A 17,154-nucleotide genomic window follows, 5' to 3' on the forward strand; every position below is an offset into this window, starting at 1 on the left:
ACTCCCGAGTCGGACTGCACAACCATTCTCGGCGGTGCAGATAGACTCTTAAGAAGCTACACCATCGTCTCTCGAGACGGACGGCTGCCGACGATTGTGTGGTGGTGGCATGATGACCAGTTTTATTTGAGTGTTTTATAAGCTGTTAGATTTATTTACTGGGAATGAACAGATAAATGGGCATGTTTTCCGCTGTGTCATGTTATGGGGTCTCACAGTTCTTCCATGAACTTTCAGACAAGGTTCATTAACAAAAGAAGTTCATGGTGGAGGGAAGAGGAGTGGAAGAGCCAGGTCTTCCAGATGACTCATCTTACTGGGGGAACTGGGCTGAAAGGAAAGCTGGGCTGAATCACCTCTCGTGTTAGCAGTTCTGGGGAGGTGATAAGGCGTTGGAGGGAGACTTCTATGGTATCTTGAGAAAGACGTACTGACAGGGTGGTATCAGAGGAGTGTGATCATTTTAGCATGTATGGCTTGACAGAAATGAGAATAGTTCCTAAACCTTTTCCAATCCTGGACATTCAAGGTTGTCCTTTTTAACTTTCTCAAAGGCCCCTTCTTATTGCACAGTGTCTTTAATCCTAAACTCGAGGAGCTCCAGAAACACTTTACTTCAATATGTTTTCCTGGTGGCCGCTTCTCATTCACCACTCATAGGTGACATGTCACCTCCTCAGGGAGACCATCTGTGACCCTTTTACCTAAAGTGGTCCCTATCAGTCACCCCTTTGGTTCACCATCGGTGTAATAGTGTAGCCTAGGGGTTAAGTGCATGGGGTGTGGAGCCAGAAGCCGCAGTTCAAACCCTAGCCCTGTCTCTTCAACCTCTGACATTGGGTATACCATTAAGCTCTGTAGCCTTAATTTCTTCATTTGGAAAATGAAAGCAATGATTCTACCATTGTGAGGAGGGCTAACACATGTACACTGTGCCTGCCCAGCATACTGTAGTGTGCATAATGTTAGCTATTGTTAATTTTGCTGCCATCACTCTCTGAAATCACCTTCTTTCTGTATTCACTTGTTATCGTCTGTTTACCGCGTTAGAATGTAACACCTTGAAAGCAGGGACTTTTTATTGTTTAGTGCTGGGTCTCCAGGATCTAGAACAGGCTCCACAATAGGAGCTCAAATAATATTTGTTGAATGAATAAATGAACGAATGTTATATTGTATTAATATTTTAAAAACTTAGCTTGCCCAATTTCAGGTCATGTTGCAAAAACAGTACTGAGGTGTCCCTGTGGCTAAACAAACAAGCTACTAGGTTTCTTGCCTAGATTGAAACTGAAACTACTTACCTATATTATTTTTTTACCCATGTATCCCACTTTTGGGCAGATCCAAAATTTTACAGAGCTTTAATATCTCTAGTTTGTCATGTGAAAGTTATATATATATATATATATATTGTTTTTCAGAATATCAAATTATCTTATGATGTTGCATTACAATAGTGCTTTTCCAAACTATACCTCACCTGTCCTACCACCTTCGTTCCTGGGATATGCCCCTTCCAATCAGGAAAAACCACTGAAGGTGAGGAACAAATGCTGACAGACAGAAAAGTAATCCTTGAAAGCAGGCCCTACAGCTCCTGAGAGCTGGAATGCAAAGAATGCATTTTTCTTGCATTCAAGTGAAGATAATCCTTAAACCCATAGTTTACCTAGAGATATCCAAACTTGCTAATGCTCCACAGTAACACCTAATAAAGGTATTGTGTTCAGTGAGGTAGGAAAATACAAAATGGTCCTGAGGGTAGAGTCTGTTTTTTTTTTTTTTCCCTCCAATATATTCCTTTGTAACAGGTCTCTGTAGGGGGAAGCTACAACAGGCAGAGCACCCATGTCCTCTGCTTTGCTCTGGACCCTGTTCAAGGTTAAGGCTGCTTCACGTGTACCTTTCAGATGAGGATGGCTAAGCTCAAGGTGGTTCATGGAAGGGCCTGACCCCCCACCTCCTTTCTTTTTTCTCTGAAGAATTAATGTCAAATGATGTGCCGACTCTGACTTTTATGCAGCTGTTATCTCTCGATGACTTACAAAAGTTTTTAAGACCTGATGATAATGACTGTTACCATGTTTCACAGTGGTCACCCTACAGAGCTTAGCTATCAGAAGCTCTAAACTCTACAACAGGGAAAGGTCATCCTGGCCACATCTACAGTACCTTCTATTTCCTTTTGTTCTCCTACAAATAGTAAATATTGTTTGACAGATTGCTAAGTGTGTTGGAAAACTGATATGATTCACGTTGCCAAAGGCATTTCATAAATTTCATAGGTCTTAACTTATGTTGCTATAGTAACTAAAATGCTGGAATTTCCCGAGGTTAGAAGGGTTTTATATCCTTAACCTTATAATGATATAATTATGTAGATTACGACTCCAGACTTGGTCTTTGTTGTTGTGTGGAACATATATTCTATATACTGAGTATTCTATGTCTGTTAAGGTATGACTGTTCAATAATTGTAATCTCAGAATTAAGATTTCTGATGTCCAAAGTGATTTTCTTATTTACATGTATGGATTTCAGTGACCAAGATGCTATTAAAATGGATAGTCTTTCTCTAAAGCGAAAGGGGAATTTTGAAGGGTTAAGTGGGAGAAGTGTAATTCTTATGAGTAGCAATTCTAGAACACTCACTTTAAGGATTGAAATAAATTTGGTTCACCTTCTCCAACAAAGTGAATTTCTAGCATGTACTGAAGCCACTGATGCATTAGTAACAAGTGTTTTAAGACAAGACTCAATGTTGAGGCATTTGGTGTAGCAGCAGTGTTTGAAATGAGACAGGTGTAATGAAGTCCCTACCTTGAGACAGGAAGATAGCTAAGAACCCTATGGGCTGCTCAAGTTCACATGTGTTAATTATATAGACAAAACAGCTGGGAAACTCAATGCAAGTGATCCAGGATTGACTAAGACAGAACTATTTCCCCTCCCAGAACCCAGCTTACCTTGTATCCTGATGATTTGATGTGCACGCCGCGTTTGGTCAGAGTAGATTTCATTCGGATGAAAAAGGAACGCTCAAGGGTGTTGTCAGTGGTTAGCAGACTGGGGCTGGTTGACTCCACTGAAGATACAAAAACACATACACACACAGACGATTTAGATCTCTGCACAGCCCCTCACAGCTCCTGCTCAGGTGCAATCCTTGAGTTCACTAAAAATAAATGACTGATGGGTGCTAAGAGCCAAGTAATCAATTTACCTCGTTTAGGAAATGTTTACTTTGCAGAAAATAAAAAGGAAAAATTAATGTACCCAAAGTAACTCCACTCCAGTTTCTAGCAAGAACTTTTCGGGCATTTTAACTTCCAGCAGCTCTGTGAAAGAGGTCTGATAGTAAGTAATGACAGCACATCTTGAGGCTTGGCCGGCACACATGGAGAGAACTGTCATGAAAAAGGAAAACCTCTAGATTTATGGGATTAACTCAGACTCAGGCAGAGACACTTCTGAGGAAGGGTAAGGGGGGCTTGCTCTTTGTTCTCCCTGTGAATCCTGTCTTGTATCATTTGCCTAGTAGGGTTTCTGAGAACCACAAAACCATCAAGGTCATTACTCGTGCCCTCTTGACTTGGTTTTCTTCATTGTGGGGAATAAGAAGCATGAAGTCTTCTCAATTGACTCAAGATAGAGGGCCAAGAATGGGACAGACAGACAGAAACAAACAGAAGCTGCTGACAATATCGATATACCTTCCTGTCACTAGGACAGCTTGTCCCTGCCTTTGTTCAAACAGGACAACATGTTGTCTCTGTGTTTTCACTTTTTTGTTTCTGAGAAAATAATCGTCTCCTCTCTTTAGCAAGATACTCTCTTGCTTTACCTATTTTTAGACTAAGTAGAATACATTTTTACTTAGGAAACTTAAAAAGGTAGTTTGCGGTCTTGCTGATCTAAAAATGCCTTTATTCAAAAAGCTAGAGGGCAAGATAAATCTAATTTTTTAAAAATAAAACTTCTAAGGTATTATATAAATTTAAGTTTTTTTCCTGCAAAAAATTAATTTTTGGGTTTTTAAGCCTGATAAGTACTTTAATTTTATTCTACTAAAATAGTACTATGAACATTTTTCTTATTCTAAAACAAAACAAAAGTTTCAACAACAAACAGGATTTCTTTTGAGCAGCCCTTATTCTGATATTTTTAAAAGAACAGTGATATTCTCTGGGGTGGGGGTGAAGGTTTAAGAATTAATACATAGTATGTGAAAATAGTTATGAAAACAAAACACAGGCAAAACAAACATTTAAAATTTAAGTTATGAAATGTATTCTATGTATTTCTAAGGAAAAGAAACCTCTGTTTTTTTAATACTAAACTTGATGCTCAGATGAAAGAAGAATGAGAGCTACTATAATAAGAGGAACCTTGCTATTGGAGGTCTGGGGCCTTTCTGGTATCATCCTGTCTTAATGTGACTATATTTTCCTATATTTATGGCATTTCTATTCTGGGGTGATGGAAGCGCTGACAAGTGTCCTTTTCTTATGTGTCTCTCTTAAGATTTTCTTTTCTTTTTTAGAGAGAATGGATCTGATGTCATTTTAAATGTACAGCTTTTTATCACTCGAGGGAAAAGCAGAGCCATGTTATATTTAGTACTTTCATTTCTTCTGATTAAATATGAATTACTATGAAATTTTTCTCATCATCTAACATGCCATAATACGCCAACAGCTTTTTAATACACTATATAAGCACAAACTTCTGCTCTAAGAGTTTAATTTGCCCCTCTAATCCAATCACATCAACCTTATTTCTCTTATCAGAGATTCCCATTTTGAATTAAATGAGCTCATTAGTTTTAATCAAAAGCAGAGAGATCAAAACTTAAACGTAAATGCTTTAGATCAAAACTGTCAGTCAGCCGTGCAGTTCTATTTTACTAAAACACAAGATCAGAGACCCTTAGAACCAATTTTTTCTCGTAAGGGATGCTGAGAGCTTGAAGATGCTATATCCTTTTTTTTTTCCCCTTCCCAAGGACAGATTATACATTTAAGGTTAGACTTAATTTAGAGCAGTTTTTCATCCTGGTGGAGATGGAAAAGTACAGCAATCTACTGTGTCCCTCTCGCATTTATTGGCACTGATCCTCAGAGACTTGAACTAACGTGCTGCCGTCAGAGTCCACACCACACACTCAGCCTTAAAAATTCAGCTCTGTTAAGCAAGATCGTGTTTGCAAGAGTCGAGGACAAATGAAACATCCCAGAAAGGTGAAATATGTTTTAGGGGTTGGGTCCTGGATACCCTACCCCAGGAAGAAAGGAACCACCTATCTGCAGAAGAATGAGTAATTTAGGCATCATTAGAAATTAGTATTGTGTTCAGTGTGTAGAACTGCACAGTAAAACACATGGTGAGCCCATTCGAGATGCTTCCTGCTGAATGACGAAATGCGGGATAGAGCTTTGCATGAGCTGTGCAGGCAGAACATTGCATCGTGCCCCGACTGAGGCAGTGAATACAACACCCCATCACCCATGTGTGTTACACCAATAATTGTCTAAACACACAGTGGAGTGTTAATTCAACCCTGGCTGACTGGTGTGAGAGGAACACTAAGGTCAAGTTTTGCGCCATTGAAGCTGAGGTTTAAAATCTAAACTGGTTCTCAAGCTCTTATTTCAAGAGTGTGAGGTATAGAGGGGTTGAGGAGAACAAGCAGGGGCAACTTAGAAAAAGGTTTGATTTCTGCTGAAGATTTCTCTTTTGATTCCACACGACTTCCTAGTTCTGAGGAAGGGGCGGAAGCAGTGTGCCATGCTGTCGCTATCCAAGGAACGCGGAACACACGCTTTCAGGCACACACACTCCATGGCATGTTTCCTCAAGGGCTAGCAGGTATGCTCTGGTTATCCCAGCTCTGACAAAGGTGCCTCTCGTGTACAATGGCGTATTATCTGCATGTGACAGAGGAGAGGAGCCACGTGAGAGGAGAAGCTTTCTAAGGGCCTCAGGCGAGAAGTGGGATTTTCAGAAAGGTGCTGTTGGGAGAGAGCCAAGGCAGCGTCGTGCTGATGATGTGCCAGAGGCCTGTGTGTGCATATGTGTATGTGTGAGTTGGGGGGAGTGTGGACAGAGGGTGGAGCAATGAGAAAAGTATCCATAGGGCTGGTGCTATATAAAGACAGTGGGAACCGGTCTATGTCAGAGAAGCGTTCTAGAATGCTTTCTAGATCTCAAAGGCTTTTATGTCAACTTTTTTGAGGCAGGCCATGATTGCTGCATGGTCTGATCAGAAATCTGGGATTCAGAGAAGTTATATCTGCTGCCTGAGACATAGGAGAAATTTATGGGTAAAGCCAGATGAAGTGGTCAAAGCTCAGATGTGGCCAGTTTTGACCTATGAATTATAAACAAGGAGCTGACAAACAAAAACAAAAATAAGACCCACACAACTCAAAGGTAGATGAAAAAATAGATTCTCTTGCTGAATGTCAAAGGCCTCAACTTTTTAATAAGTCTAAAGTATCTCAGCTCTTGTAATGTCAGTTTTTGCATATTTGTAAAATTTACAGAACAATTTACAGCAAAAGTTGTAATAATTTTTATGTTAGCCAATGATGCCATAGTGTGAAAGAATATTGGTGCTATTCCACATCTGTTTATGATCCTCTAACCGGTTTTGGAGTTGCTGCTTCCTTATTGCTATGTAGGGGCACGAGGGGGGGTGGGCGGGAGGTGGGGACAGAGGGTGTGGCTGAGGACAGTCCAGGTCTCCCTGGCCAATCCTAGGCCAGGTTTATTCTAAACACTTCCAGTAACCTCTCCAGGGTCTCTGCAAGTGCATGGGCTCAAAGCATAAAGAAGGCCTTTCTTTATAGGCACTCCAAGTGTTTTCAGCACAATTCTAGAGTCAGACCCCTCTAGCTGCCACCAAATAATGATGTATCAGACAGAAAAAAGAAAAAATTTAGAAAAAGTTAAACAAAGAAACCTCACCCAAGGATATGTTTATAGATTTTAGAGATAGAGAGGAAAGGAGAGAGAGAAACATCAATGTGGGGGAGAAACATCGATCAGTTGCCTCCCACATGTGCCCTGACTTGGAACTGAACCTGCAACCTAGGCATGTGCCCTGACGGCATTGTGCAGGATGATGCTCCAACCAACTGAGCCACCTGGCCAGGGAAAGAAAAATTAAGTTTTGAGAAAATGTTGTGAACAAAGTATTTTTCCTTTTAAAGGAGAAGTGGAATTGGGGGTAAGTCATTAAGATACAAAGTTAGCACCCAGGACAAACTAAAGTACAAATTACCAAAATGACTTTCACCAGACACGGGAGGAGATGTTGGTTCGTTTTGGAGTCATCGTGATAAAGCCAAGCCGTTTCATTTTGGGACTTTAGAATGAGTATGTGTCAAGTATATGACAAGTTGTTTTCTTACAAAAGTTTTCCTGAACTTCCTTGGCCACTTGGAAAGTAGGCACAGTCATGTGAACCTCTGTGGCCAATGAGAGGTGAGCAAGTCATGTGCCACTTTCAGTGGAATTTTCGAGACAAACAGTCATGAGATGCTGCTTAATTTTTTCATCTGTTACGGTGACTGCTCAGCCATCCCCCCAAAATAAATCTTTGCTTTAATTTGGGAATTTTTTTTTTTTTTTACTGCAACATAACTTAGCCCACATTGACTGATACAAATGTCAGGTATTTATTACTATTATATAGAAAGAGCCAGTATGTTGTCCAAGTTGGCCAGATAGTGACAGAGCACACAGGCATGACACATGTTTGCCTGACTCCAAAGGTCAAGATGTTGCCCATGTATACTGTTCTTAGAGTTATTTATATTCTCATTTTATCCCTCATGCTAGGTAGCCCAGGGCTGCAGGGTTGAGACAGGTCTGTCTAACTTTGATCACCTAGCATGGCGCCTTGTACCCACAGCTAAGATTATACATAACATACATGTAATATTTGATATGTTAAATATGTTATTTAATGTATTAACTAATATTCATTAAATGTTACTTTAATGAGATCTTTTTAACTTAATTTCCCAATGGAAGGCCAAGCATGGTAAAAACAAATCTTTTCTCACACAGATTGTCCTGGTGGGCTTTATGTTTATCTAGGATGACCTTTGTACTAATTTTAAAATGCCACAAATTCTTCAATACTCCTCCTTCCAAAAGGTGGAGCCTCCTTCCTCACCCTCACGTGCAGCTAGACTTGGTGACGTCTGCCCAGCAGTGCATGGTAGAACTGGCAGTGTATGACTCATCATAGCAGGGAGCGTGGCTTCCTTGTTGCTCTCTCTTGGGTCATGCACTTGGATGGAAGCCAGCTGCCACGCTGTGAGGACACTTGAGCAGCCCTGTGGAGAGGTCAGTGCAGTGAGGAACTGCGGCTTCCTTCTAACAGTCACATGAGTGAGCTTAGAAGTGGACCCTCCTGCCCCAGCCAAGCCCTCAGATGACAGTGCTCTGACGGACATCTCCATCGAAACCTCATGTGAGATTGTGAGTGGGGACTACTCATAGGCTGCTACTGGATTCCTCACCTGTAGAAACTGTGTGAGATGGCTTTGTTATTTTTTTAAAGCTGTCATCAGTTGGGCTAATTACTAATATAGCATCCATGTAGAAACTCTTTGGAAAAATCATAACCTTGTTTTGATATGTGACAACCATGTATGTGCGTAAGACTCATGTGATAGGGGGAAGGAATGTGTTGCGCACTGGGTCAGTACCTGGAGAACTCTAGTATGTAAGGAAAACTACCTGCAATGCTGACTTTTGTAAGCAGGGCTTGAGTTTTCAGTTGATTTTTTAAAATGTGCAACTTTGAAAATGTACTACCAATAGTGTCATCTACATGATTATGAGATCTTGAAAGGCAGGCCTGCTGTCTTGCTTGTCTCCTGCTTGTCTTTGTATCTGTTCTTTCCCCTTCTCCAGCCTCCTGAGCCTGCTCACTGAGTGTCTAGGATTGTGTTTTACATAAGCAGGTACCCCGTCTGCATGTTGAATAAAGTAACACTCAGATAATTTCTTTTAAGGAGAATTATTTACTTGACATCCACTATTTTTTTATACCAAACATACTGTCCAAGGAAGTTTTTTTTTTTTTGGAAAGGGAATCATTACATCATCTCCTTGCCATCATCTCTAAGGAAGCATTTTCTGCAAAGTGTTCTTTTCAGAGTCATGGACCAGTGGGTTTGGTAGTTAAAAGAGGACTGGCCCGATTCCCTCACCAGAATCAGAGGATACTTTCTCCTCTGTCTTCTGAGAGTTGGTTTTTGTTCCACAGGTCTGTCCTCTACCATGTGGCAGGGCAACTGTGAAGTGGGTAACGGCTCTTCAGCCTTTGGTGGTGAGGCAGTGTCCCCATTTTCTGTGGACACAGGGTTTCCCCCACTTTGGGCATCATGCAATGATGTGCCAGCCATTCCGCTCTGGCTCAGCAATCAGCCTCTATCTGCTTTTGTGCCTTCTCTGGAGCACCATGGAAAAGCCGACTTTACTTATTCTCATTAGGGCTGATTTACTCTTCCCACTCAGTGGTGAGTCTTCAGCTTTGTTTAGAAACTTGTGGATCATTAACTGAAATTCGAGCGCATAGGTGTGAAAATAATTGTGGTTCAATAGTGATGTAATAAACTTCTTTCAAAGTAACATTAAAAATAATCCACCAGAAACAAATAACAGAATATAATCTGCCAACCCCTGCCACCTGTCAGCACAAGCTTCCTGGCAACATCCACCTGCCTTGGATGAAAATCTTAATGCATAAGGTTGCCTTTCAGGTTTCCTGCACCTTGCAGGGGTCACTACTTGGTGCGGCTGTTCCCTGAGGGAGAGAAGAGTGTTCAGCTGCCACCTGCTGCTCTGCAGTTGGTGTTTGGATGGTACCACTCTGGGGAAATATACACAGAGTCAGAGTCAAGCTGTTACCAGTTGGTGTTTCTATACACAACTCCTGAGCAACAGGAAAGTTCAAGGGGAAACACTGGGGATTGTAAAGACAGCCTCTGAGAGTACATGACATGTAAAGTGATCCCTTCTGCAGCAGGCTGTGCACTCCAAAGAACATGCCATAGGAATACTGTAAGGGGGTGTTTTAAATCGTCTTGGAGACACCCTTTAAATATTGCCACTTGAGGGATCTGTTCTGGGAAAAAAATATAGCATGTCCTCCTGGGACGCCGCTTGGATTCCATTACCGAGATTGCGTATGGGACCGAGTGCGGCGATGCTTCCATCATGGCTATAACGTGGTTACAAGCCAATTCCTCATATAAAACATACTCAGTAACATTGAGACTTGTTTTCCTTTTCTGTTTCCTTCTTTTATTCCCTTCCTTTCTTTTCTTTTTTTTAAACAACAAACCTGATGTCAGACAAAGGGCATCAGGCATGGTCTCTGTAGTATGAAACAAAATAACAATACATAAACACCTTTGTGAAGGCAGCTTGAAACCCCATGTTTTCTATTAAAAAGTCATGTTCAATCTTCACTGTTGATAGAACTGAGTAGCTAACACAGAGAACATTGTATATCAGAAAGGTCAATAGTTATTATGAGCTACAAATATATTTTTTCCATCCTTCAGGCTGTTTAGCGCATATCACAGCATGAGCAGCTGTCTTCTTTAATGCTTTTAAAATTAGAATCCCAAAGAGGAGGAAAAAATTATGGTTGCAGTGATTGCTCTTTGCTTTTGTAAGTTTACTTTAATATACTGCTTTATATACACGGGTCTTCTGTGCAGCCTATCCATGGGGCAGTGACCAGTTGCCAGTACCGAGGTGAGCTGCCATGCTGGTTTTCGTGGCATTCGGGCCAAATCCCCAGCTCTGGCGCAGATGTTGTCGACATGCTATAGTTGAAAAAGGAGTTATACAGAGGAGCTCGGTTATAGAGGCACTTGCACACACACATATATGCTTTCTACCTTTTCAATGCTTTAAAGCTCTCTAACTGCCATGATGCCATGTGATGAGAAATAGTTATGCCACCCAGGGTGGAAAATAAGGCCGTGATTCAAATCACCAATACACAAAGTATCACTCTCCACATGAGAGCCCATCTTGCAAGTTTTTAAAGGCTGATCTTCTGCCTGTTCCTGGAACTTCTTGCCCTGACCCAGCACATGACCCTCAAAGACAATATGAGTATTTTAAATAGCATATGTAAGCACATGTTTTATTCTAGCTCATTTCGTCTTTGTTCAGGTATTTAAATACTTATTGAGTATAATGAGCTGGGGCCATTTATATCAGTGCTTGCATTTGGGAGGAGGGAAGACTATATAACAATTTCTGGTAGTGGTTAATGCTGTAAAGAAGAGCAACACAGAGTTAGGGGCTAGAGAGAGACCAGGGCCACATCTTGCTTGAGCGTCATAGGGACCTCTGTGATGAGATGGTGTTTGAGGGGGGGACTAAGACATGTGGATATCTGGGTGAAGATACCATATATACCTCCACGCTCACCATTCGTGTTGCAACTTTTGCTTTCAGATTGGTAAAAGGCTTCACAGAAAACTATTATTTGGATAGATATGAACTAGTGACAAAGAAATTCTAGAAATGTTGCCCTTTGAGCTTTTAAAAATGTGTTGGATTTATTAATGATTAAAACAGACCTCTTCTGCACTAGTGCAGGTTAGATAGGAGGCTGTGTGTGTGTGTATGTGTATGTATTGAAGGCATAATCTGCTTTAGAAAAAAATTATTCCCATCCCCTTTACTCCCCTCCTCACCTTGTTCTCTATATTTATAAATCCATTTCTATTTTATTTTATTTTTTTTAAGATTCCACATCTAAGTGAAATCATATGGTATTTGTCTTTCTCTGTCTGACTTACTTCATTCAGCATAATACCCTCTAGGTCCACCTGTGTTGTGGTAAAGGGCAAGATTTCATTCCTTTTTATGGCTGAATTATATCCCATTTTATATATGCACCTCCTCTTTTTTATCTATTTATGTATTGATGGATACTTAGGTTGCTTCCATATTTCAGTTATTGTAAATAATGCTGTAATAAACATATGGTGCTCATTAGTGTTTTTGTTTTCTTTGGATAAATGCACAGGAGTAGAATTGCTGGATTGTATGGCCATTCTATTTTTTATTTTTGAGGCATCTTGATACTGTTTTCCATAGCGGCTTTATTAATCTGTGTTCCTACCAGTAGTGTAGGAGGGTTTCCTTTTCTCCACATCATCTCCGGCACTTGTGTTCATTGATGATAGCTATTCTGACAGGTATGAGATGGTATCTCTTGTTTTAATTTGTATTTCCCTAATGATTAGTGACATTGAGCATTTTTTCATGTGTCTGTTGGCCATCTGTATCTTCTCTTTGGAGAAATGTCTATTTAGGTCCTCTGCCCAATTTTTACTTGTATTGTTTGTTTGCTTTTTTTTGGTGTTTACCCTTTGAAATTTTGTACAAAGTTAAATTATTTGTCTTTAGTATACCTTTTATTTTAACATATAGTAAACTAAGAGAGGAGTTAATGGACAGAATCATCCAGAGTGTCCACTGCCTCTCAGATATAACTACTGATGCTGTCAGTTCTTTGGGGATCTCCAGGGAGAGCAGCTTCAGTAGCAAAATGGGATAAAAATTGAGTAAATGAATGGTATTATTTTCTTTGGTAAATTTTGGTGATGAAAGTAAAGAAACCTTGAGTATTATTACTGACTGAGAGTACTAAGTAAGTTTAAAGTTGTTCGCATTGGAAACACTAACTGAAAAATTTAAATCTTAAGAGATATTTAATCAGTAGCAGAGAAAGAGAATGTATCCTCTGAAGTTTGGGGAAGGAAAAAAAAGGATGTGAGTTAAAAAGGAAGAGGCAGAGAGAGAGAGAGATGGGGGGGAAGGGTGTTAAACAGTCTAATAGAGTGAAGGTTGTTTGCTTAGATGAAGTGGGAGAAGGAGAGGATTTTAAGAGTGAAGAAAAGCTAGGAGTCAGCCCATGTAGGCAAAGCAGCTAGAATCAGGAGAAAATAAGTAAAAAGATTGCACAGTGGCTAGTAGTTGCCTGGCTTACATTTAAGAGCACTGATTTTCTAGGGCACCCTAATAATAATGGCTTTGTCATTTTTCCAGGCAAAACTCAAGACAGTGAGCTTTTCCCAGGGATGGGAGCCAGCAAGTGGAAATGAAACAAAGTCAATAGGCCGAGGGACCCCCCAGGGTTAAGAGACAAGCAAGTGAAAGCTGACAGATGAGGGGGGAATGAGGATGACAGGCGGGGGCAGAGGGAGGGGTGTGGTGGGGGTGGTGGTGACAGGGGTGAGGTAGCCAATAGGGGGCTTTGTTCAGAGAGTGAATTTTGAGAATACTTATTGCTTTAAAACAAGTTTGCTTTATCTCTCTCCATTTTCTGTATTCATAGAAAATTTGGAAAATGTAAAAAAGCATAACTAAGAAAAAAAAAATAATCCCAATGTTTACTCATTATATTGTACACCTGAAACTAACCAATATAGAATTGTATACCATCTATACTTAACTAAAAAAATATCCCAGCAATCTTATTACCCAGCTACAATAAGAATTAACATTAATATATATTCTTGTGGTCTAATTTGTTATTTATTTATATATTTCAAAATTTGTATCATACCTGTGTCTCCCATTTTTTTAATGTTAAAAAAAATCACAGTTCACTATGTGCTAATACTCTTACTGGATAGTGTTGGGGCTCTAGTGGCTTCAAACACTATTTTACTGGCTAGGTAAAACTTCATTGCATGGTGATGAATTATTTTTGAAATTAATCTTCCTTCAACTTTCTTATTATGTCTCAGGGTCGAAATATATAAAGAGTGTCACTGGGTTAAAGAGCATGAGCTTTTTTTAAAACAGCTGATATGCATAAATTGATTTCCAGAAAAGTTGTGCTGTGGCAGTTTACATGCTTATCAGCAATGTTTGGTGGTGTTGATATTCATTGCCATCTTAAAATGTTTATTCTTATTTGATAAAAAAATGTTAAATTAGCAGAAGATACAGAAAAAAAAACTTTACTGGGTCTCCCTGAAAAGTAATATGTAAAAACACCTTATGTTTTTAATTTGTATATTTATTTCTAATAAATCTGAATAATGATTTAACACATTTATTGGCTATTTAAAGTTTTCAGTGAATCATATAGTTAATATTTATGTCTCCTATTTTCCAATTGGGTTTCTTATCAATTTGAATGAGATACATATATATGATAAGGATATTACCTCTGACATATTTCTTGCAAATGTTTCCCCACTTGTTTGCCTTTACTGCTTTAAATAATGTTCATTGATACACACAAATTTTTAAATTTTATATAGATGAGTTTATGCATTTTCCTCTTTGTAGCTTCCTTTATTGCTTTTTCATCTTGGAACATTTTCTCAATTTTTTTTTAAACAGATGTTTGGCATCTTAAAAACGAAGCACAGTTAAAGATTAAGGTACAATGATGCCAATGGGTGGCTAAAGGTAAGTCGAAGAATGAGTTTTTTGAGCTTTGATGGTCAAAGACGTGTGTAGTTACCCATCCTGGAAACTGTCATTCTGGCATCTGTTGCCATTTGAGACGACAGCTGCAGGAAGACTACAGAGCACAAGTGACACCATGGAGAAAGGTGAGTGATGTGCGTGCTGATAGACAATGGCACTGAGAACAGGTAAAGGATACTATTTTTTTAAAGAGAAACTTTTAAGTGATGATGTTGGGAGAAATGGTGCGGACGTGGCAGTGGGCGCAAACAATGATGACACTCCTCTTTCATGTTGGGAGAGTCAGAAGCATAAAGATCATGGTCTTTACAAAGGGAGGGTTTTGAGAGCAGGGGTCTGCAAGGGAGAAAGGCTTCAATAAGGGTGAAGAGACAGAAGTGGGATTTGTGGGGAAGATGGTGGCTATAGCAGAGTTTACTTCTACTTAGTGTTCCCAGCTAAAATATAGGGCACTTCGTTAAATTTAAATTTCAGATAAACAAAGACTTTTATTTTAGTGTGACCCAAATATTGCATATGAAGTTCAAATTTAATTTAGAATCCTGTATGTTTATTTGCTAACTCTGGCAGCCATGCTCCTGGTAGAGTGATGTCTCTCTGTGGCAAAGAGGAAGGGTTTTGCAGAATGGCAGTCATGTGGTTGTGAAATAAACAATGAAGAATGAAGGAGTTCAGGAGATTGGCCTGAAATACTTCTGCTGGACAGAGAAAATGTTCTGAGTGGCTAGAACTTTCTCACTGGAGAGTGTTAGAGAACTAAGCAATAACCAAAATCCAAATGAATGTTGGTGTGATCGTGTGGCATTTTCAAATTTGCCTTCTCAGAAATGGGGGCTAGTACAACGGCCAACTTTAATTTTTCTGTGTGAGCATGTGTTCTGAGGATAGAGGAAAGACTGGCTTGACAGGTCTCTACAATTGTCTCCAGAGTCAGTATCTTCTATCATATTGGAGGAATTTGACTGGGCAGCTATAATTTGTTGGGTTTATTATGTTTCTATTCCAGCACATCTTGAAGTGGTTATTTTTCAAAATGTTTTCAGTTAGAAGTATGTTAAGTCCATCATCAATAAAAGATTGAGTGTTATTTACTGGAGAACATCCTTAGTAATTTTATTTATATTTTGAAATAATTTAGAGGAGTCAGAAAAGGGAGGTAACCTGATAATTAGCTATAACTTTTATTTTGCTAATGAATATCTATTTTTAATGTCTTTTATTGAGCAAATGTTTCTTTCTTCTATGATGCAATGTTTCAGTGACCACTGCTCCATCTTAGTTCCTAAACCAAGTCTTCTAATCTTTGGCCAGAAGTAGCTCTGCTTTACTGTGAGAAAGACAGGACTTCATTATCATAATCTTGGTAAGCTAATATATGTGTAGGCCTCATGATATATGTATAGACATCATTTCCATACCTGAACTTGGCATTAAGCCATTTGTATATTTTCTTTAAGGCTATGCATAATCTTCCCAAGTGGTGGGGATAAAAAAGCAGTCATTTTAAATTCATTTTATATAGTTTGTAGTTACCCTTACTGTAGAATTACAGTACCTTCTTTTCTTCAATTTAAAAAGATAAAAGCTATTGCTAATAGTGATGGGGAAAATGGAGTAAAAGCAGCCTTTTTTTAAACTGGGTGTAAAGCAAATTTGTTATTATTGATATTAATTACTGTTCCTTTTCCTATTTCACATATAGCACTCTAATATGCACTTGATAGTTTTAATATCAACACTTTAACATTGTATCAGATGGCTTCTTGGTCTAAATTGTATGTTCTATAATGCCAAGTAATTCTTTTAAAAACTGGCATCATGTATTTCTTGTTGCCTGGTAGCTGAACACTCCCACTGAATTTGTCATAATTGTTTTGTGGTTAATCCTCTCAACTGCAGGCCCTCCAGGTATTGAAGACCCTTACTCTGGGTCTTCAATTATTTGACCTAACGTGAGAATGAATCCATCTATAACAGTCGACTGTCCTTTGCCCATTTCTCCATTTTATTATTGCATTTATTTCTCACAAACTCTATTTACATGTCATTAGTGAAGTTCTTGGTATTTTCAATAGCTTGAGATGCTGCATTTTAGAAACAACATAAAGGTTCAGATCATATCCATGGAGAAAATGTCTGTGTTGCCATATTACCCTCATATTTTACTCCAAGCTATGACTGCGTTCCTTAGTTTCCTTTTTAATCATTTCAGTTACAAGCAAAACCATATACATTCATATAAGTTTCCCTGTAGAGAGAGTTTTAAATGTCTTCCATTCATTATACAAATAGTGCACACAGATATTGTAATGATAAGTAATATTAATTTTTTTTACATTGGAGACAATATTGCATTTACTTTCTTTTGGTGAGTGTTATATGTTATTTTTTGGTGCTAAAACCATGTTATATTCTTTAAAATATGAATATCTAATATATTCAACAAACTAGCTTGTATCTAAAGTGAAAGCTAAAATATGTAAAGCCAATCTAAAAAGATCTTTATTCTGAAAGCTATGTCTTGCCTTTCAAAGTTTATTTTTTGACACTAATAACCAATATCTACAATCCTTTCTCTAAAAGTGGAAGTCCTCTTTCCAAGCAGAAAAAATAGCAGTGTGTATATAAGTAATTTAGGGGAAGACAGAAGTA

General features: G+C 38.9%; 1 protein-coding gene across 2 annotated transcripts in view; it reads right to left on the bottom strand.

Annotated features, from left to right (window-relative positions):
- Positions 1-17,154, bottom strand: part of NPAS3 (neuronal PAS domain protein 3) — an 893,587-nt gene that overhangs the window by 59,029 nt on the left and 817,404 nt on the right. For both annotated transcript variants that reach the window (XM_090271856.1, XM_090271857.1), the window contains one exon: positions 2,970-3,088. In XM_090271856.1, the coding sequence (XP_090127982.1) occupies positions 2,970-3,088 (119 nt within the window). The remainder of the gene's footprint in view (positions 1-2,969; positions 3,089-17,154) is intronic.

This window comes from Furipterus horrens, unplaced genomic scaffold, assembly GCF_987537825.1.
Source record: "Furipterus horrens unplaced genomic scaffold, mFurHor1.1.pri manual_scaffold_3, whole genome shotgun sequence".
In the NCBI taxonomy this organism is placed as follows: domain Eukaryota; kingdom Metazoa; phylum Chordata; class Mammalia; order Chiroptera; family Furipteridae; genus Furipterus; species Furipterus horrens.